This window comes from Drosophila subobscura, chromosome O, assembly GCF_008121235.1.
Source record: "Drosophila subobscura isolate 14011-0131.10 chromosome O, UCBerk_Dsub_1.0, whole genome shotgun sequence".
In the NCBI taxonomy this organism is placed as follows: Eukaryota; Metazoa; Arthropoda; class Insecta; order Diptera; family Drosophilidae; genus Drosophila; species Drosophila subobscura.
In genome coordinates this window covers 7,671,055-7,692,790 of record NC_048533.1, presented here as the reverse complement: position 1 = coordinate 7,692,790, position 21,736 = coordinate 7,671,055, and the positions used below count along the sequence as shown (strand labels likewise).

The 21,736-nt window shown below is 50.4% G+C and overlaps 4 protein-coding genes across 6 annotated transcripts; 1 reads left to right on the top strand and 3 right to left on the bottom strand.

Moving 5' to 3' along the window:
- Positions 1 to 121: 121 nt before the first annotated feature.
- On the bottom strand, positions 122 to 1,767 carry LOC117895984. The gene is made up of 5 exons (XM_034803966.1): positions 1,489 to 1,767; positions 935 to 1,434; positions 708 to 882; positions 459 to 650; positions 122 to 402 (listed from the first exon to the last, which is right to left on the bottom strand). Exons 1-5 carry the CDS (start codon positions 1,661 to 1,663, stop codon positions 212 to 214), a joined length of 1,233 nt encoding a protein of 410 aa, XP_034659857.1. The 5' UTR covers positions 1,664 to 1,767; the 3' UTR covers positions 122 to 211.
- A 44-nt stretch (positions 1,768 to 1,811) lies between these two features.
- LOC117895978 (zinc finger protein 431) lies at positions 1,812 to 5,312 on the bottom strand. 3 transcript variants are annotated; one of them, XM_034803939.1, is made up of 7 exons: positions 5,249 to 5,312; positions 5,032 to 5,134; positions 4,411 to 4,976; positions 4,078 to 4,347; positions 3,152 to 4,016; positions 2,544 to 3,095; positions 1,812 to 2,485 (listed from the first exon to the last, which is right to left on the bottom strand). In XM_034803939.1, exons 3-7 carry the CDS (start codon positions 4,968 to 4,970, stop codon positions 1,949 to 1,951), a joined length of 2,784 nt encoding a protein of 927 aa, XP_034659830.1. In that variant the 5' UTR covers positions 4,971 to 4,976; positions 5,032 to 5,134; positions 5,249 to 5,312; the 3' UTR covers positions 1,812 to 1,948. The 3 variants fall into 3 exon arrangements, with proteins under 3 accessions (XP_034659830.1, XP_034659829.1, XP_034659831.1); XM_034803938.1 differs by lacking the exon at positions 5,249 to 5,312 and having other exon boundaries at positions 5,032 to 5,226; XM_034803940.1 differs by lacking the exons at positions 5,032 to 5,134; positions 5,249 to 5,312 and having other exon boundaries at positions 4,407 to 4,608.
- A 417-nt stretch (positions 5,313 to 5,729) lies between these two features.
- LOC117895976 (zinc finger protein Xfin) lies at positions 5,730 to 10,457 on the top strand. The gene is made up of 5 exons (XM_034803935.1): positions 5,730 to 5,961; positions 6,021 to 6,346; positions 6,402 to 6,497; positions 6,551 to 8,105; positions 8,173 to 10,457. Exons 1-5 carry the CDS (start codon positions 5,833 to 5,835, stop codon positions 10,420 to 10,422), a joined length of 4,356 nt encoding a protein of 1,451 aa, XP_034659826.1. The 5' UTR covers positions 5,730 to 5,832; the 3' UTR covers positions 10,423 to 10,457.
- A 21-nt stretch (positions 10,458 to 10,478) lies between these two features.
- On the bottom strand, positions 10,479 to 21,628 carry LOC117895975 (TATA-binding protein-associated factor 172). The gene is made up of 7 exons (XM_034803934.1): positions 21,101 to 21,628; positions 16,862 to 16,991; positions 15,808 to 16,802; positions 13,610 to 15,735; positions 11,484 to 13,540; positions 11,181 to 11,421; positions 10,479 to 11,119 (listed from the first exon to the last, which is right to left on the bottom strand). Exons 2-7 carry the CDS (start codon positions 16,870 to 16,872, stop codon positions 10,673 to 10,675), a joined length of 5,877 nt encoding a protein of 1,958 aa, XP_034659825.1. The 5' UTR covers positions 16,873 to 16,991; positions 21,101 to 21,628; the 3' UTR covers positions 10,479 to 10,672.
- Between the last annotated feature and the right edge of the window lie 108 nt (positions 21,629 to 21,736).

Sequence of the window (21,736 nt, the reverse complement as noted above, 5' to 3'; positions counted from 1 at the left end):
TTAAGATCATGCATATATGGCATTTAATTACTGGTGGGCTATTTTCATCAAAATATTATGAATGGAGCTTATCTATAATTCCATATTCCTCGTAGGGAAGATTTGATTGAACCCAAAACGATATTGATAAAGTGAATTTTTATTATACAACTTTGAATACTTTGAGACTGCTTTGGAACCTGTTTGTCATTGCAATCAACCATTTGCCTGCTCATCTTATAAACGAGCGTTCAATGAGCCAGGGCAAAATCGTTTTGATTTGCTGCACGTAGGCTGGCGACTGAAACATCTTACGCTTGAATGCGGACGCCTCCTCCGAGTCGCCCATGACATTGCCAATATTGGAACCCTCGTCGGGGGGCATCAGAACTATGGGCAGCATCCGCTGGGCACATATGAACGCTGCAATAAAGAGACCGATGACAATGAAGATCCATTCTCCGCCATTGAGGCCTTACCCCAGAGGCTGTTCTTGCGCAGATTTGCTCGAAGCTGCGACAGTGTGGGTGCATTTTGATTGTACTTGAGCAGCGCAAGGTGTTCCACCAGCTGTCGGTGATAATACTCTATAAAATAATCAAACTTCCCTAGTTTAATGTCGAACTTTGGCGAAGTCATGAGCAGACAGAACAGATCTTGGGCGGGTGTGCCTGAAAGTGGAGAAAACTTTAAATCCAATCGTCAATTTAGAGCATAACATTTGGTACCGTATTTGGGCAGCTGAAAGTCCACGAAGCAGACATCCTCAACCTGCCCGGAATCTGTGTACTTGAACATGAAATTGTTGCACCAGAAATCCCCATGATTAAGCACATTCAGCTCTTGAGGATCGTTTGCTCCAAACTCCATATATAGATCTGTCAGGCGGGAAGTGTAGTCGCTCTGCGGAATAATAAAATTTAAATTGATGCCAGAACTTCATTCTCTTACTCACTATCAGTAGAAGTTGTCCCGGATCCAGGTCATACTTCTGCATGCATTCCAGAAAAGGAACAGTGAAACTCATGTTGAATCCTTCAATCAACTTCAGGTGCTCGGGCGTGAAGTAGCTCTCCCTGAGACCCTGCTCGTATTCACCCAAATCAGTGACTCTCTTGGCAGAGGCTGCATGCCACTGAGCCAACTTCTTGAGCACTGCCTCAACTTCCAGCTGGTCCAGACCAACAGTTCTCTCTGCATTCCTGTAGCCTCTAGTGCGTAGATCTTCCAAGAGGATGTAGTCACACTTTGTTGTCATTGCGGGAAACTTCAAGTGCAATGGCTTAAAGCTGGGTGCGATTGAAGTATTCTTAGCATAGAGTGCCTCCAGTTCGGGTATTACTCGATCATACATCTGAAACTCCGCAATGAACAAATCGTGAAACTCATGATCATCCCCACTCTCGTTGACCAGTGGAATCTTGAGTATATAGCTGACCTCCTTTTCGCTATCATCTGTAGTTATTTGTTAGTCAAAGACACTTGCTGATAAGCCACCTTTAAGCTTACCTTTCAGTTGCATTCCAATTTGAATGCGCAGCACAATCGTTAGATAGTTTTCCCCCTCACTGATGGCCGCTTTGGTGGCGAAATTAGTTATTGCCTTGAAATCATCGTGAGTCTGTTCCAGCAAACCAACGAAAAGCTGTTTATTCACCCATTCCGGTGCTGTTTGCTTATTCATCTTGCGTTTCAGCTGTACATGCGATAGCGTGTGCGATTCGGATGACTCTTGAAAACAGACTGGTTGACTTACAGACTGCTACATTACGCTCCCTCCTATATTGAATAAATCTCACAGACATGTTTTTAAAAGCTTATTGTCTCTCTCTCTCTCTCTCTCTCTCTCTCTGTGTGGTACTCTCGATCATCCCATGACGCAATGCTGCATTTTGCATATGCGCAAATGGACAGAGATATAAAGAGCGAGACATCTTTGGATCTCTATTGAAGCGGAATATGCTTAAGTCTAGCGACGAGCACTGTGCATGTAGACATGGCGTCTCAGCTTGTCGGGTCGGGCAAAATGCTTGTCACAAAAGGTGCACTGGTAGGGTCGCTCGCCGGTGTGCTTCCTCCGATGTACCTTTAGCTCGTAGTGGACTGTGAAGCGCATGTCGCAGAGATCGCATTTGAAGGGCTTTTCCCCGTTGTGGCGACGCATATGAATGTTGAGCTTGTTGGGCGTCAGCGCCTCCAGGCCACACAGGGAGCACAGATATTTCTTGCGCGGATTCTTCTTGGCCACATGCATGTCCCTTATATGCTTATCAAGGCTGGCCTGCACCACAAACGAACGCCAGCACTGAGGGCATTGATACCTGAAGCGTCGCCTTCTCCTCAAGGGCATAGACGACTGCTCCTGGGCGGGTGGCTGCTTGGAATGCTGCGTGGCAAAATGCTGATCCAGGTTCTCCTTCCACATGAACTTGTATCTGCAGCGGGAGCAGCTGAACGGCTTCGTGGTGTTCAGGCATTGTGTGCGCAGATGATGCTCCAGCATGAGCTAAAAGGGATTATGGAAATTAATTATAAATTGAATGATTTCTATTGCCTTCTCCCACCTTATCCACGGTCTTGTAAATGCAATGTTCGCAGCCATACGGCAGCTTGTCAAATGTGTGCAGGGAATACTGATGCTCGCTCATCTCTCTTCGGCGACGGAACGTCATCTGACAGAGATCGCAGGAGTAGGACCTGCCACCCGTAGTGTCGTCATCGCTGTCATCTGTATCCTCCAGCAGCAGCTCGAAGCCGGTCTCAGTGCTGATCATGTAGTCGGTTATCCGGTCACTGTGGCCCAGCATTGCATTGTGCCGACGTAGATCTGCTACGCTTACGAACTGCAGATCACAGAGCTTGCACTGGACAGTCTTTGGACCCGATGGCTTGGCTGCATCGGCCAGCAAAGTCTCTGCCAGTGGCATGTCGTCGCCGGTGAAGCCATGGCGCTCGACATGCTTGTACAGGAGGCCGGAACGGTAGAATGTCCGTGAGCACCAGCGGCAGGGAATAAGCTGATTCTTTTCATCGCGATGCATCATCAACTTGTGCTTGGTCACGGCGCTTTTATGCTGAAAACTACGCTGGCACTGGTCGCACGGATAGTTGTCTTGCTGCAATGGATAATAAATTATTATTAATTCGGTTATTTTTCGTGCAGCTATCCCACCTTGCTCTTGTGCTCGACCAGATGGGCACGCAGATTTCTACGCCAGAAGAAGCGCTGCGGGCACTTGTCGCACATGAATCGCTTCAGTGTGTTATGGCACAGCTGAAGGGTATGATGCTCCAGCAGCTGGAGACTGAGGAAACGCGCGTCGCAGCGCTGGCACACATGCGGAGCTTCTTCCCAAGTGTGCTGCTGCCTGTGATGCTCGTGCAGCTGATACTTGCGCGGCCACCGGGCCTCTGGTGCGTCGCATAGCTCACAGGCATAGCTTCGTCGTAGTACAACATCTGCATCGCCATCGCTATCCGTGTCCGAGCTGTCCAAATTCATCTCGTAGCGCGCCTCGTTGGTAATGGAATAGAAGCGTCCGAAGACACCCATCTTGAGATTACGCAGAATTCTGTCCTTCAGACCCTCCACAGTGGACTCAACAGCCGTCTTGAAGAAGCCCTCGGCAATGCGTTCAATGGGCTCACCGTGCTCCTGAAAATTAAAGTCCGTGGGATGCGCCCTCAGGTGTTCTCTCAGCTCTCGCAATTTAGTGAACTTTCGCAGGCAGATCATGCACTGAATTTCCTTCGCGCCATTCGGCTCGCAGCGATGCGGGTCGAAGCCCTGAACGCGACGATTGATTCGCGATGCTTTGGCGGAAGAGCCTGCAGCTGCGGAGGCGCTAGCATATGGAGCGGCGCAGGCAGATGTGGAGGCCAATTGTGGATTATCCTCGGCGTCTGAGTTGTTGTCGGCTTCCGTGTGTTCCTTGTGCTTGTGCTTGATGAGGTTAATAATGTATTTGTACGACTTGTGGCACTGATCACACTTGTAGTAGTTATCGTTGCCGCTGTTTGCATCCTCATCGGAAAGCCTTTGAAGGGAAATGCAACAGTAGAAAGCTAAGCGAAATGTTATATTGATTTTAATCTTACTCCACTGATTTGATGAGGCTGTGGACTAGGCTATCGTTGCTGATTCTGCTGCGTTGTGTGGATTTCCCAGAAGAAGCTGGGCTTGCCGCTTCGCCCACGTCTCTTCTGTTTTTTCGCTTGGTCACAGATTTGATTGGCAGTTGATATTGGTTAGCTTCATGGGCATTCTGTTTGTGCTTGACTAGCATCATTATGTACTTGTAGGATTTATCGCACTGATCGCACTTGTAGTAGTTGTCATCATCCTCATCATTGTCATCTTCGTTTTTTCTATTTTTTAATGAAATATAAGAAACAAATAATAATTTGCATTTTTTATGGCCATCTACTCACTCCAAGTTGGAACTGTCTTGCGGTGCCACGGCGCTCTTTTGTTTGTTGTCATGGGCGGACTCGGAGCTCTCACTCTTCGAATGTCCTGGATAGCCGTGATCCCTTTTCTTGTGGCGATATAGATTTGTGATATAAATGTAGGATTTGCCGCACAGATTGCATTTGTGCTGCTTTGCTGATGAGCGTTTCGCTTGACTTCTCGCCCTGCGTTGCCTTAGCGGCACATCATCCTGGTCATCCTCCGTGTCGCTGAAGTGAAAGATTGTACGCTTTTTAATGCGTGTGCGGACTAGAGGATCGCAGGAGGTTTTCCCGTTATCTGCAGCCGTTGACTCTAGCGCTTCCGTTTTGATGGTAACCCCCTCGATCTCAAATAGGTGTATGGGGGTCTCCCGCAGGCACTCCAAGGACCCAGTGCCCATTATCTCCCCCGTATCCTGAAGTTTTTGCAGCCACTGCTTGTGCGTCTGCTTCGCTAGCAGTACAAATTCATAGGCACTCTCTAGCTTCTGGGAGCAACTGGAGCACAGCCAGTGGGGCAACTTCTCGGCCTGGACCATGGTCAACTGCAAAACTGCCGTTTGTTAAGTGGGAAATTGGAATTGGCAAAGATTCGCTCACCTCAATTTTGGTTAGCTCCAGCAACAGCTGATTGAAGGACTTCTCGGCATACTTCTCCACCGTCGTCTCGATCCTGTAACGCCCATTTGTATCTCCACAGATTCTGCAGGTCCGGGTCATAGTTTAAAACATGGATTTGATAAAGTTTCATCAACAAACACACAATTTTTTATCAGCAGCTGTAGTGGCAGTGTTGAAAAGCGATAAATGTCGACACCATGATATTCTGTTACCCTGCAATGTAAACATTTACATTTTTGTTGACCGTTTTTGTTTACAGCCTATTTTATAATCAATATAATAGAAAGGGAGTCTTGTAAATAAGTCTATACTGTGGAAAATTAAATCATGTATTGGATAATAAAATGTGTGCAGTGCTGAAGACTTAGCTAGCCTGTAATGTTAAACAGAACATAAAAATCGAGGAACATGATGTCCTGAGATGGGCAGAGAACAATTAAGAAATTTTCAACAATGGTATTTAAATATTACCTTGAATAGGAGAAAACTTGAACAATTTATGCATAGTTCGTGTGAAAGAATCGACATTAGAATGGGCTAAAAACAGCATTATTTTAGATAGTTTAACTAAATGTGTTAAACCATTTAAATAGAGAGATGTTAGGTGGGTATAGGGTATATTACCGGTATATTTTTAAAATGACATAGTATATTTCGGTATATTTCTGTGGGTCAGAGCTTGTTGCATTTCTTAAAATTAATGTTAAAATTTTCTTAAATTCTTAAAATGTTTAAAAACTCTTCAAAACATGTTTAAATAGCGTTTAGGGGGAGGTAAAAATGCTGCCCAGCAATATTTGCCGTACGTGTGCCGTGCAGAACAACAATTTGCTGCCCCTGTCCACTTCATTGGACAAGCACACGAACAAAAGTTTCTATGATGCGCTCCAAGAACTGACGCAGATCGATGTGAGTGCCTGCGTTTATCTTGCAATAAACCAATACGATTCATTGAATACATTCTTTAGCCTCTGCTGGAGCATGCTGACGATAATCTGCCCCAGCATCTGTGCGCAGATTGCTTGGACAGGCTGGAAAACGCGTACGCCTTTGTGGAGCAGGCCAGAAAAGTCAATGGGGAGCTGCTGGTACGGCTGAGGGAATGTCTGGAGGAGAGCCCCATTGACATACCACAGCGGCAGATTAAAACAGAGATCGACATTGATGAGGAGCAACGAGACTTTACTGATTCTGGGGATCCACAAAGATCGTCAGATGTGGATTTGGAGTCGGCCGGCGTGTGCTCCGTTGAGTTCAAATGGACCCCAGAGAGCGATGCGCTCTCAAACGATGAGTGAGTAAATATAATTACTAAAGAAACCCTATTTAATTGTTGCTTTTCCCTGCAGAGATGAAGACGTGGATAAGCAGCAGTCGTACACCTTGCGGCGAAGTTCTCGCATAGTCAAGCAACAGCCGGACAGTGAAGAGGAGGAAGGAGAAGGGTTAGTGTTACCCAAAGTAGCCAAGACCGAAAATACAATATTATCTCTTGCAGAGGCAATCCATCACCCAATAAGCGGCGTCGTGGCCGTCCACCTGGTCTGGCCAAAAGCCAATCCAGGAATTCCGAAGGCCGTCATGTCTGTGAGGTGTGTGGCAAGACGTTTTCCTGGTACCGGGACATGAAGCGGCATGCGCGCATCCACTACGAGAAAGCCTCGTTCGTCTGCGACACCTGCGGCAAGGGATTCCTGCGCAAGGACAAGTACATGTTCCATCTGCGCTCCCACGAGAAGCGAGAGGCCAAGTGCCAGGCCCTCCAGCTGAAGAACGTGTGGAGATACGCCGAGCGGTTGTACAACTCTGGTCGGCTGAAGAGAATGCAGTGCAAATTGTGTGGCCTGAAGTGCCAGCGAATGCAGGAGCTGCGATCCCATTTGGAGAGTCACACTCGCACGGACAGTTTGTTCAGTCTGCGTGCGGACAGCGATGTGGTCAAGGAACACTTTGCCAGGGTGCCATTGGAACTGGAAAAGATCAAGGAACAAGTGTGCTCGGAAATAGCCGCAGGGCTGCTGGAGAAGTACTCTTGTGTCGTCAACTTCCATGGATACGAACTGTGCCTGAGCGATTCAGACGATGAGCCGGCCGGTGGAGAGCCACCGTATCACTGTGACCTGTGCAATCTTTCGTTCACTCGGAAATATCGCCTGATGCGTCACACACTGGAGGAGCACAGCCAATCGCCCATTGCCCAGCGCTGCAGCCTCTGCAAAGTGGGTTTCGTGTGTGCAAAGCTCTTTAAGCAGCACCAGCGCACCCAGTGCCAGAGCAAAGTGAAGCGCTATCGCTGCCGCAAGTGTCCGGGGAAGTTCATGTGGCTGGAGAATCTGGAGCGGCATGCCTGCTCCCATCGCAGGGAGGAGCAGTCATACAGGCAAATCATCTGCTGCCTGTGCGACGCACAGTTGCCCAGCTTGAGGCAGCTGCGCACCCACCTGGCCACCCATGGACATGGATTGAGTGGCATTGATCCGGAGCAGAGGTCTGCCTTCTTCCGATCTTACTATCCCAATGGGTTGAGTTGCAGCCTCTCCGAGCTAAGCTCCCGCATAGCTGCTGACTACGAGGCCCAAGACTTTGGACGCTACTACAACGCCTGCACGGGAAGTGGTCAAGAGCTGGATCTCTTCGACTCCGACACGGATGAGAGCGATGCAGACAAAACAGAGGGAAAGCCAAAACCCTCGCACACCTGCCTGCTGTGTGGAGAGACTGCCGATCGTCTGCTCAAGCTGCTGCAACATCAGAGGAGACTCCACTCCGAAGAGGGCACCACTTATCCCTGCTCTTGCGAGGGGTGTGGAGCTGGCTTCGTGTCCGATCCCTTGCTGCAGCAACATCGCAGACGTTCCTGTGCCAAAAAGCACTCGAATTACAACTGCCAGCGATGCAATCTTCATTTCGTGTGGCAATCAAACTACGAGCAACATCTGCGATTGTATCACAACAAGCAGGAGCAGGATCAGGAGCAGTCGGAGGACTGCCAGCAGGCTATACATAAACACAAATCCCCACCCGCCAAGCTGCAGTGCGATGAATGTGAAAAGGTTTGAGAGAGAGCTACCACAGTCTCAAGTATTGCAGCATCATTAATATTTCCCATTGTCCTTCCAGGTCTTCATTTGGCACAAGGATCTCACGCGGCACAAGCGAATGCATCGTCCTACGTCGGCAGCCCAATTTGAGTGTGCCTTCTGCGATCGCAAGTTCCATCGCAAGGATGGCCTCAAGTCCCACATGCGGGTGCACAACGAGCAAGAGCAGGAGGCGGCTGTCAGTGAGGAGCAACCTTCTACGAACAGTATTCAACGAATGCCACGGGAGAAGCTGTCCCAACTCTGCCGTCCAAATGGCTGCAAGCTAATTCAGTGCATGATTTGCCTCTCGCGCCACTCGAAGATTGCCGATTTAAGGACACATCTAGGCGGCCATCAGTATGGAGTGAGCTTTACACAGGAGAGAGATATTGCCAGTGCCTCGCGCTCATTGTATCCGGAACTAAGCACTGCCATGGAGCAGCAGGAGCTGGTGGAGCGAATCATGAGCGATGTGGCTAGCGGCGTGGAGTTGGAGCGATTTATTTCCATAACCAACGAGGCTGGCATTGAGCTCTCGCTGGAGAGCAGCGAAACGGAAACGGATTCAGAGCAGGAGGATGACGAGAGCTGCGAGGAAGCGGACCAGCAGCGGTACGTCTGCAACATATGCCAGTTGGAGGTGCGGCGAAAGCATCAATTGTATGCCCACCAGTTGGAGCAACACCAGTGGGAGGATGCGTTGCTTGAGTGCGCCCATTGTCAGGCGAGATTCGTCAGTGAGGCGCTGCTGGAGCATCACTACAGATCCCTCTGCCGGAACCCACAGAAGCGTTTCCAGTGCCGCAAGTGCCCGCTACGCTTCCGCTGGCGGGAGAACCTAAAGCTGCACGTCAGCACCTCCCATCAGCAAAAGGAACTGCCCCCAGCTGGGGAGGAACCCAGAATCCAATCAGAATTCGAGCTGCAGTGTGGAGAGTGCAAGCGCAGCTTCAAGATGCAGAAAGATCTCACGCGGCACACGCTGATGCATGCCCAGGAATCGAGCATTTATCGCTGTCGGTGGTGTGCCCGCCGCTTCTACCGGAAGGCAAATCTCCTGCAGCACATCGAGCGGCACGGCATCGGCGCTAGCCAGCTGTCCTACGCGGAAGCACTCCTCGATGCCTATGGCCATGCCAATGGCCAGAAGTGCGTGGAGTGCAAAGTGTGCAGCCTGAGCTTCCCCAGCATCGCTGCCCTTCGCATTCACCTGGGCAGTCACCACGAACTCACGTCCCTGCAGAACTACTCGATAACCAACCAACTGGGATTCGAGCTGGACTTGAATGACTCGGAGACGGATGAAGGGGAGTCCAAGCCAGCGGGCACGCCTGCCTTCTACACCTGTGGCATGTGCCAACTGCGGTGTGTGCGAAAGTACGAGCTGCATCAGCACCAGCAGGCCATGCACAGGCTGGAGAAGATACCCGATGGCTGCGATCGGTGCATCTTTAAGAGCGTCTCTCCCGATCTGATCGCGCACCACAAGCGCGTGCAGTGCCACAACCAGGAGAAGCAATTCACCTGCGCCAACTGCGGCTACAAGTTCATGTGGGAGTCCAATCTGCTGCTGCACATGCAGCTGCAACATGGAAAGACAGAGGAACAGGAACAGGATCCACCCCGAGAGGAGACCGCGGAGCAGAAGACTGTGTGCCAAATCTTTCAGTGCGGCCTCTGCCCGAGGAAGTACAATCGAAAGGATCGTCTGACGGCGCATGTGAAGAAGTTCCACAACCCAGTGGTGGGGGCTCCAAGCGCCACACGGCCTCCCATCCGACCAGCGTCACCTAAGGAGCCGAAACGATTCCTTTGCGCCTTCTGTGGCAAGGCTGTGAGCTCCTCCTCTAACCTCATCATCCACATGCGACGGCACACCGGCGAGAAGCCCTTCAAGTGCGACTACTGCGAAATGGCCTTCCCTCGCTCCTCCGATCTCCAGTGCCATCGACGAACGCACACCGGCGAGCGGCCCCACATCTGCACCGTCTGCCAGAAGGGCTTCGCCAGATCCTACAAGCTGCAGCAGCACATGCGCATCCACAACGGCGAACGGCCCTACAAGTGCACCTACTGCGAGAAGAGCTTCACCCAGTCCAACGACCTGACGCTCCACATCCGCCGCCACACCGGCGAGCGTCCCTATCAGTGTGGCGTCTGTGGTGAGCGTTTCATACAGGGCACTGCCCTGAAGAACCATCGACTGCAGCAGGGACACTGTGACGAGGCCAGCCAAGAGGGTGCAGAGTCCTCAAGGCGCACGGTCCTCGAGCAATTTACAGTCTAGAAACAACGATGAATAAAAATGGAATCCAAGTGTAATCCTTGCGGAGTTTTTTTTTGATTTTCCAACGTTTTTTTCGCAGTATATTTCTAAAAATTTCCTGTTTTTTTTTTGCAGTTTATAAAAGGAACAAGAAAACATTCCGAAACAGTTTTTCCGAATGCATTTTCCAACCTTAGCCTAAAACAGAACTCTCTTTCTCTGGAAGTCTTAGAGTGTGTGGGAAGCGGAGGGGTGATGTGGGGAAGATTGATTACTTTTTCAGTGCCTGCACAAAGTTGCCCAAATCGTACTCCTCCTCGTACTGGTGCTCGGACCAGAGTTCCGGCATGTTCTCGATGAATGTGTTGACGGACATGCCACCACCCGCAGCAGATTGTGCCGCGGAGGATCCACCGGTGCTGCTGCTGCTACTGCCACCACCGTTGAAGAGATCAAAGATCTGCGAGGTGCCCATCGTTTGGAGCGAGGCATTCTCGGCACTCACCACCGTATTGGCGGTGAGAATTTTGAACTTTTGCAGTCCCATAATCTTCTCCTCGAGCGAGTTGCGGGTGATCAGGCGATACACATTGACCACCTTCTTCTGTCCGATGCGATGGGCTCGATCCATGGCCTGCAGATCCTTCATGGGATTCCAATCGTGCTCCACAAAGATGACGGTATCGGCACCAGTTAAATTCAACCCCAAGCCGCCAACCTACAAAATAAATAATATTAAGGGACTATTCAAACGTCGCTGTGTCAGATCAAAGACTTACCAGCGTGGTGAGGAGCAGAACATCAATGCTGGGATCGCTGTTAAAGTTATTGACTATATCCTGGCGCTGGGAGGCGGGCACACTGCCATCCAGACGCAAGTACGTGACGCTGGGCAGATGCCGCCGCAGCAGATCGTGCTCCACAATGTCCAGCATGGCCTTCAGCTGGCAAAAGATGAGCGCACGATGCTGGCTAACCGACTCTGTTTGCACACCAATGCCACAATCGAGGAGAAGTTGTCTGCAAAAGATACAAAGAACATGAGCCATTCCGTACGGTGAGGACATCCAGGGAATACTTACTTGAGGGCTGGCAGCTTGGCCGAGTGTTCAATGTCGTCGAGGCAGCTGTTGGAGAGCGCCAGCTGGGCGGCGACGTGGGACAGCTCCTCGGATTGACGGAGCACCAGCTTGGGGTGATTGCACACGTTCTGCAGGTAGCGCAGGGCCTGGAAGATGTGCGTCTTGTTGCTGAGATTCTCCGTGGAGGCGACCGCCGTCGATTCCCCAAACTTATCCAAGCAGCCTTTCAGGTGTTTGTTGCTGAAGTCCTCGTAGAGTCGCAGCTGGAGGGGACTCAGCTCACACAGCAGATCCTGGGTTATTTTCGGCGGCAGATCCTTGAGCACATCCTCCTTGACACGGCGCAGCAGGAAGGGCAAGACCTGACGATGCAATGCCTCCATGGCCAGCACCCCGGCCTCCTGCTCTTTGGGTGAACTTTTGGCATCGCGTGACGCGAGAATGGGTCGTGAAAAACGTTGAATAAACTGCTTCTCGGTGCCCAGGAAGCCCGGCATTAGGAAGTCAAACAGTGACCACAGCTCGAGGACATTGTTCTGGATGGGTGTGCCCGAGAGGATCAGCCTGTGGTTGGCCCTCAGCTGCTTGATGGCCTTGGAGCTCTTGGTCTTGCCGTTCTTGATGATGTGCCCCTCGTCCAGGACGCAGTAGTTGAAGTGGATGCCACGGAAGAAGTCGATGTCCTTGCGCACCGTGTCGTAGGAGGCCACCACGAGGTTGCACGTCGTTCCAATCTCACTTCGCAGCTTCTCGCGTCCGAGGGGGAAGCCAAAGTAATGGAGGGGCCGCAGCACGGAGCTCTGGCCAAGGAACTTCTCCACCTCGTACACCCAGTGGCCGGTGAGTGTTGGCGGACAGATGACGAGACTCGGCAGATTGGTGTGCGCCGATGCCTGGCGCTGCAGATGATCGCCGGCCAGGATGCAGATGGTCTGCAGGGTCTTGCCGAGGCCCATGTCGTCGCAGAGTATGCCATGCAGGTTGTACTTGTTGAGAAACCACAGCCAATTGATGCCCGCCTGCTGGTAGCAGCGCAGCTCCACGCTGATCGGCACCGGCACCTGGTAGTTTGGAATGGATTTCGGGTTGAACAGGTAGTCCAGGAATTCCCGATCGCGTGTCCTGCGCGCCTGCAGCGGCTCGCTTTTCAGCTGCTCCGTCTTGCAGCCGCCATCCAGGGGCATCAGCTGCACCAGATTGGCAAAGCAGTGGGTGGAGAGCAGGCGGACGGCTTCGTTGGGATCGCTCATGGCACCGAGCAGGGGCACCACCAGCAGAACTATGTATGGCACCACCTTGATCTGCAGCCGACTGACCACACGCTCGATGGCCTCCACAGCGCCCTGGCGCTCGATGAGCTGCTCTATCCTGCCCAGCAGTGGCAGCAGTTCCTGCACCACAAACTGCATCGTCTGGCAGGCATCGATCTCCGCCAGCGCCGCAATGCAGCGGGCGGCCATGTGTCGCACAGCCTTCAGCGGATGCCGCACAATGCAGCCCAGTGGCGGGAGCAAGGCATACAGCTGCGGATGCAGTGCCTCGTGCAGATGCGGCGCGGCTGTCTCGATCAGCTGCAGAGAGCCAATCAGCTCGGTGCATGCCTGCAGCTCTGGCAGCGTGTTGGCCAGCTGCAGCTCATCCGTTTCTTGCACAAACTGCGCCACCTTGCCGAACATTAGCTGCTGGAAGATGGTAACCTTCTCGAGTATGTGCGCCCCAAAGGTGCTGCACAGCTTGGCAATGGTGCAGGCGGCTCCCATGCGTTGAATGCGGCACTGCTTCGCCTCTGCATCCTTGGCCTGCTGCACTTTCAGCTCCACATGCGCCGTGGCCGCTGCTGCGGCTGCCAATATCTCACTTGCTGGCGGTCGTCCGGGGCCACGTGATGTTCCCCCTCCTCCAGATGCTGTTCCAGTCGTGGGGTTGCCACGGGTGCTGCCAGTGCTGGTGGCTTGCTGCAGGGTGAGCGTCAGTATGCCATAGTAAAGGCAACCGCTGCCACTCGAAATTGCCTGCGGCTGTCCCTGTAGCTGCTTGAGGGTTTGGTGTGGCATTACCTGAAAAGAGAGAGAGAGGAATGGATGTCATGTGCTGTGGATTCTAGCGGTTAGACTTCGTCTCCTTACCAGCGTGGGCGTGTGCTCTGCATCGCTGCGCAGAAGAGTGCAAAGATTCTTGAGAATCTTGCTGTTTGGACTAGGATTTCTATCACAAACCTGATCCATCAGATGGACCAGGAACTCTGCGGAGAGCTGCTGCAGCTGAACGCACTGTTCCCGCTTAATGGACTCCATCAGAGGCTTCACCACCGGATTCAGCTTCTCGGGCAGGCAGTGCAGAGCGCAAATGGCACCCGCAAGCGCTGCCTGTGCACTCACATGGTAGGCCCCCTGCTCACTGGTCGTCTGCTGATAGGAGGCCTGCAGGCTGCGTCGCCGCTCCTCCAGCATATCCAGAAGCTTCGGCTTGAGTGCCAGACTGCGCAGATTGTCGCTCAGTGTGGTGGCCACCGCCTCGATCTGTTCGAGTGTCAGAATCTTGGCATTGTTAAAGTCATTGATGGGAATCTTGTTCTGCTTTAGCGTGGCTATAAAGTCCTGCGCTTCTTGGAGCAGGCGCGTCAGCGAGGTGGCCACCTCATCGTAGTACACATATTCGCTGACACACTGATGCAGTTTCTCCTGCAGATTCGGTGGCCCCGGACGCACGGGTTCATCCTCCAGCGCCCAAAAGGCAATAATCAATCCGCAGACAATGCGCTGCACGGCCGAATGGGCGTTCAGATGCCCGAGAAGCACTTTGGTGTACAGCTCCGTGGGACTTTCCATTTGGGGTGTGTACAGCACACCGGGTGCCGGCTGCACCAGGTAATGGGAGAGCGCACCGAGTGCCCGCGACGAGGAGATCCTGGCACGCATAAAGTTCGCCTCTCTGAGGTCCAAGGGCGTGGCCTCGCTGCCGCCCAAATATAGCTTCTGCTGGGCATTCGCATGCGCCAAGATGCCACCGCCCAAGTCATCGCCAATTCGTGCAGTACGCCGTCGCGAGGGGATTCCCGTCCCTGAATCTCCTCCACCGCTGCTGCTGCTGGTGCCTGCTCTGATGAGTACTCCCGGGTCAAAGGCCAATTTGGGTGGTTGCATCGACAGGCAGATCCAGGAGGAGACATACGGACAGGCGGCAATCAGCAGAGCGCCCAGATCCGCGTGCTCAATGAGATTGGACCACACCTGACGCGCCAGTCCCTGTATATCCGCTTGTGGCTCCACCAATATCCGCTGATAGATGTGCCTCAGGGCCTGCCTTAGCAGCTCCGAATTCCAATCTTTGACTCCAAAGTTGAGCTTTACTTTGGGCTGATCCTGCTCCGCCCGCTCCTCCTTCAGCTTCAGCTGCTTATCCGCACTGGTGAGGGTGAGCAGCGTCTTGAGTGTGGACCTGCGCACCGAACTGGTGCTGTGGGAGAGAAAGGGCCACAGGCGTGGCACCAGCATGGCCATCGGTTCCATTTCAATCCAGCTGGCAGCCTGTGGCAGGCACAGAATGGCCGCCAGGAGACCCATAAAACTATTGCAGGCGGACGTGAGCTCATCCTGATCGAGCAGCAGATCCCACAGCATCTTCACAATCGAAGAGACCTGCGCGGGTTGCAGCAGCTTCGGCAGGCAGGCGGAAACGGGTATCAGAGTGGCCGCAGCCACAGCCCCCACATCATCGACGGCGTCCAGCAGACCGATCAATATGTTGGATATCGATTGGGGAATGTAGATGGGCAACAGCTCCTCCCGCACCACAAACACATACTTCAGGCCGAGCAGTCCCCCGTGACGCACCTCCCACTCGTTCTTGTGCTGGATCAACTGCAGCAGAATGTCCACAATTCGCTGCACCTTCGAGGCGTCAATCTCCTTGACGAGCGTGCCAAGCACTTGGGCGCATGTCTCGCGCACTGGTGCCACCACCTGATCGGAGACAAAGTCCCCAAAACGATCCAAGGACAGCACACAGAGCAGACGCAGGGCCGCATCCTCCAGCCAGCGATTGTGCGCCTCCTGCATTTGATCTCTCGTTTGAGTCAGCGACTTCCCGGCACCCTGGGCATGCTGATTGATTAGTTCGCGAAGAGCTGTGGCTGCGCCATGGCGTACCTCCCATTTGGCATGAAAGAGATCGATGAAGAGGCGGGAGCAAAAGTTCTCCAAGGGCCACGAAATGGCATCGACCCAAGTGCCAGTGGCATCCGGTACGGCAGCTACAATTAACCGAGAGACGGAGAATGAATTAATTGTAATTAATGTTAATGCTTCTTGCTCTGCCCACTCACCATTTAAGCTGTAAAAGATCTCCTGTCCAACGCTCGACTTTAATTTCTTTTTCTCTGGCTCATCCCCGGCGGGGGCTGGCACTGCCGCCGCGTTGCTTGTCACCACTGTGGTGGACACCGCACCGTTGCCATTCCCAGTCCCATTGCCATTACTGTTGCTGCTAGAGCTGTGATTGCTGCTCGAATTGCGACGACTGCAGGTGGGCGTCACGGAGGAGGCAACAACAGCCACAGTCGTCGTGCCCTGCCGTGCCTTACGCTTCGCTCGATTCATTTCCCTGCAGCTCAGAGCCTTGCCATTGGCTGCCGCCTGAGGCTTGATGTTTAATATATGCTCCACGGGCAGCTTCTCGGCATTCACATTGTAGTTGCTGCCACTGCGCGCCAGTGCCACATCCTCGTCGGTGATCATGTCCGTGAGATTGACACCCATCTTGGCGGCTGCCGTCAGCCCGAGTTTGTCGTTGAGCAACGCTCGCTGTCGACTCAGGCGGCTGGCCACGCTGCGCTGCTGCTCCTCTTCCGCGCCACCGCCACTCGCTGGCTGTTCCTCCTGCACATCGAACTCATTGCCCTCGGAGCCGATCAGACGTGCGCCCTTGTGGAGGATCTGCTGCAGATCGAACTCATCGAAGCTCAGCATTCGCTCGCTGCCGCCCGTTGTCGAGGAGCCACTCGACTGGCAGCTATCCTCTTCGGCAGCGCCATCGCTGGCGGATCGTTCCTTCTTCACTATAATTCCTGCTGAGCCTGCTCCTCCGCTCAACTGCTCCTCTGGCTGCCATGCGGGCACCTGCTTGAGTATGGCCTCCACGGTCTGTGCCGCCGCAATGCGCGTCTCCCATGAGGAGCTGTGCAGATAGCCCACCAATCGATTCAGCAGCACATGCAGCTCCTGCGGGTAGAGTTTTTGCACTTCGCCAATCTGCTTGGCCGCTGCTTGACGTGTGGCCGCTGTGGACCCCGACTCGAGTAGGATGAACAGTCGATCGAGTCTATAAAGGGGGGAATAAATTAATGGGGGAAAGTCTTTTGCGGAAGAATGTTTTCTTACCGAGATGTCATTATACAAATGGAAGAGATTTGTGATACAATTTGTGTGTGTGTGTCCGTCTGTTCTTCCACCCTGTTGCGATCTCTCAAGCGATCGATGGGTCTCTTCTCTACTGATCTATGTAACTAATCTGAAAGTACAAAAGAAAACAGAGAATTATTTATCAATTTTGGCAGTAAAAGCAAGAAAGCATGTCCCTTAATCTTCATCATTTAAACTCGACTCGTGATGCACTAGCAAATGCTGCAAAAGAAAACTCTCGAGAATCGAATTGTGAACATTAACTTTTGTTGGACTTCTATCTATGATAAAATATAGAGCCAAAGCCCTAAAACATATCTCTACAAATTGAAAACAGTTGAAAGTTTTAGGAGTCGCAAAGGATACCTTACACCCAAGGGATGTGCTGGAAAATCAGTCTGAAAACTTCATAAAGGGACACACAAATTACAGGTAGAAATAAAGTGGAAAAGCGTTTCCCAAGGCCAATGAAAATTACATCTATCTCTCGTGGTTTATGTGTATATTATTTGTACAATAATGCCAGAGGGAGAGAGCGACCTATTGTACCCACTGTCTGGGTTATATACATATTATTCCATAATCTATAAATATATATTTATTCTAACTATTAGTTACTCGCTTTAGCATTAGCATTAGAGAGATGCACGGGCGTATACTGCTGCTGTCATTTATTGCCCCCAACCACTCTAGGGGTCCAGCTGTGGGGTCAAAACATAGATTTATGGCATTTTTCCGTACATTTTATAGCAGTTTGCCAGCACCAATAAACAGGGGCCACGTGGACAAAGGCATTGCTTCCAGGAGCAGAGGGGCACCATTTATTACCCCCATGGAATATGCAGAGACCCCTTCCCAGCCCATTGTGTAGTAGGAGGATTTCTTGTTCGGTGGTGTCTCAATCCATTTCGTTTGGTCGATAAGACGTGTGTGGGTTGGGGGGGGCTTCGCGCAAATTGACTCATTCACTGCTTGAATGGGTGTTTCAATGGTTCTGTGACGGTGACTTGACTGCCTGCCATGGGCCCGCTGAAGCGTAAGCGTTCGTTCGAGAGCAGAACGTGACAATTGAGTAAATTACGGCATTTTCATACGACTACGGGACACGGGCAAGCGCAACCGTATTACGTACGTAGAACCTGACGAACTGACGATAAAAGGGATATACCTACATATCTACGTTTGTCTTTCCAGATATTGAAATCAGACTTTAAACTGGTTTCAGGCTTATGGGGGGGAAAGGGAATACAAAATAATACACCCCTATTCCCCCCACTAGTGCACATTCTTCCCCGTTGAAAATAAAGTTTAAAACAGAAATAAACCATTCTCTACGAAAATCAAAAATAAAAATATAAGCAAATATTTTAAAATTTCTTTGCAATTATTTAAATAGATATTATTGAGACATTAATGAGTTTTTGAATGCCAAACAATTGAGAGCGTGTATAATGTGTGTTTATCCCAGTGAATTCCCCGTAAAAATCCACCACAATGTGGTATCAAAAAGGTGAAAAACCAGCATTCCGTTTCTTTCCCCAATAGAGGGATTACCCATTTTGTATTCAGTAAAGATAAGAACACAAGAAAAGAGAAAACTCCACTCCCTTAGGTGCCTTATCAGTCGTATATTCTGAAAGGGGTGGGCGCAAGGTAATATGGTTATTTGAGAAGAGAGATAAGCAGCAAAAAACACAGAAACTTAAGGTTCACTGAACCAAAGCAAAGAAGTTCTCGAAAGTGACTCTAAACGTTGAAATATTACGACTGTAGATACTCGTCTATTATAGACCATCTCCAGTCACGTGCCATAAACAACAATAAAAAACACACAATTACAGACATAAACATAAATCATAAATAAAAGAAAAAGGTAATAACGAGCGTAAATGTCATAATGAAAGCATTTGTATGGGGACAAGTGTCGCCTGGATAAGCCATTAAAAAAAGGCCCTACTATATCGATGGCGACTATTTCTATAACTATATAACGACCTTGGTGGGTGGCTCTGGCTCTGCCCGTGAAAATGCCTGCAGCCTATGGCCAATTGTAATTAAATTTCCATTAGATGAAAATCGACAAAACACAAAATACGGCAATCGAATCGCCATCGCAATTATTGTATTGATTTTACCACCCATTGTAGCCCCGCTGTTTTAGGGTCTACCATGTGGCATATGGAGAGTGGGAAGGTGCGGGGCTGTGTGGGGAGGTGTTTCATGTTTATTTATACATTTTCTGCGATTGATAAGCCTCCTGCCTGCCGCTTGAATGAGTCCACATTTTCATTATTATCAATATGGTGAGTGAACAAACCGACGCACACACGTAAACGGAACGATTAAGGCGGGGACACATGGGCATAAACACTTATTTAGTAATATTGTATGTACATTCCATATTTAGTTGAAAGGTTTTCCAACAAAATTCCATCTCTAAAAGTAAAGCAAATTTCTTGCCGTTTCATGTGGCATGGAAACTGGTATGCTTCCCGCCCCAGATCCACATACATTTTGTGGGCAAATGTCGAATTGTTTTGTTTTAAAAGAGAGTTCAATATTTATTTAGTCAATAATAATGGGAGGAATGGTTGAATATTGGAACAGCTGCAACGCAGAATGTTGCACGCACTGCTGCTGCACATTAAACAGAAAACCCCAATCCAATTTATTGGCAAAACAAACAAAACGGAAAGGAGTTTTGAGTATTTTATGGAATGGCTTTTATATGTAGATGGAATGACGCACATTCAGGGGCAATAGCATCTAGTTCTACTACCTAAAACCTTTTGAATATTCAAATAGTTCTCAGGTTTTTCTAATGGCACCAAACAAAACAAACGAAAATAAAACAAACTACGACAAATGTCAGAAATGTTGCGAACTGCGAAGGGAAAATGGCACAGAACAAATGGACAACAATTAATGCAAAACAAAGACGAATTTTTGTATAAACCAGAAATACTTCCATTTCTTTGTGTACAAACATATTAGCATTGGGTATTATACCCCCCAAGAAAGGGTAGCAGGAGGGGAATGCAAAAAGTTGAGGCTCCGTTTTGGAAACTAGTTCAAGAGCTGCCCTACCCCAAGAGTCAAAGAGAGACGGCCAGAAAGAGGGGGGATACCAGAAAGTGACAGCCAGAGGCGGAGAGAAAAAGAGACTGCAGCCAGGCCAGCCACAGAGTGAGTCCGTCAGTCGATTACGGCAGCAGACCATAAATAAATACAGGTGCTAGAGCTCTGTGGCTTGTGGCTTGGGGCTCAGCTGGCGCTGCGTTGCTGCTGCTTCTGGTGCTCGTACTTGTACTCGTACTCGTATTGCCTTGCCTTTTTCCTATACTGGCACACAAAAGCGCGCTGTGCGGCAACGTGGACATCTAACGTATGGGCATACCACATTTTTGCAACGCTGGTGGCTGATGGCTGGTGGCTGGCGACTGTGTCCGTCCACCCACTGAAACCGAGGCACAACAACAGAAAATAGAGTCCAATGAATGGGCCGACCGCTGGCCGGACGACACAAATAGCAAAAGACTAAAAACAAATTGAGCAATGTGCTACGACTAAAAATACTAGAACGGGGCGCGCATTTCGCTTGGGATGCCAAGAATCAAAGCAAAAAATCGAAGCGATAAAAGACAAACTCACAAAAGAGGAAAATTAATTTGGTTTTGCCAATATTTTCATGCCAAAGATGGGTCTTATTGGGGTCATGCGTATAATTCTGACAGCGACTGTACATCTACGGAAATCCAATGAAACTATTACAATTGTTATCCGCCCCAAGCGGATAAAAATCACCCGCAATGGACTTCCTGTAAAAATAGAGCACGGGACAAATCGAGAGCATATACTCTGGAGCTTTGAATAAAGTTTCTTCAATGCTGCGTCGGACGGCTGCTCCTCTCTTATCAAAACACACTGTGCCCCCTTGGCCCCGCGTGCTGTGTGTGAGAGAGCAGCACAGCAATAACACACACACACACATGGCAACGGCAACGGAAGCAAAGCGCTAGCAACGCCTCTGTCGCTGTCGCAGTCGACGATAAGCGGAGACCCTCAGCTAACACAACGCCCCCATGTCCCATGTTAAAATAATACCAATGCAATATTCTCTCTCTGGCGAGAATAAAGCTCTGCTGTGGCTGCTATTTTGGAGAATGTGTACATACGTACTCATTAGATATGCATGTTTTTTAATGTTATATCACTCACCTTTGGCAATGGTTGCGTTTTGCGGCAGCGGCGTCGGCGGCCTGCCTCTACCCCTCCCAACAAGCAATCAGCTTTTGTGAGGCGACACGCGACTTGCAAGTCTCTCGCGCAAGGTTTTGCAACTTGCAATTCAACTCATGCGCTCTTCATTTTCTAATTGATTTGTTTGCTCTGCTTCCAAAAACTGTACAATCAATTCCCCCTTCTCTGCTTCTGCTGCTGCAGCGTTCAACGTTTTTTTTCGCAAGCAGCGTCACAAAATCGCGTTTTCTTATTCACTCACACGCACGCACAATTGATTTTTCACGCACACATACACATGCATACGCGAGTCGGTCCGGGGTCCGGCGTGGCGTATTTAATTAGAATGCGGCTAATGTCGTTTGGTAGCAAACAATCAATGTTTTAACTTAACATTGGGCTTCACGCTGACACAAACACTCTCCGTCCGCACGGTGTTTTTTAATTTTCGTTTTTCGTTTTCAGGAGTCATGTTGTTCCGATGCCTGTTACATTTATAGTGTGCTTGGCTCAGCACGGAACATGCAGTTTTTAGGCGGTGTGACAGAGACAGAAGTAGACAAACAGAAGATGTCGGAGCGAGACGGCGATGTAGCGGTGTGTTTGGGGATGTGT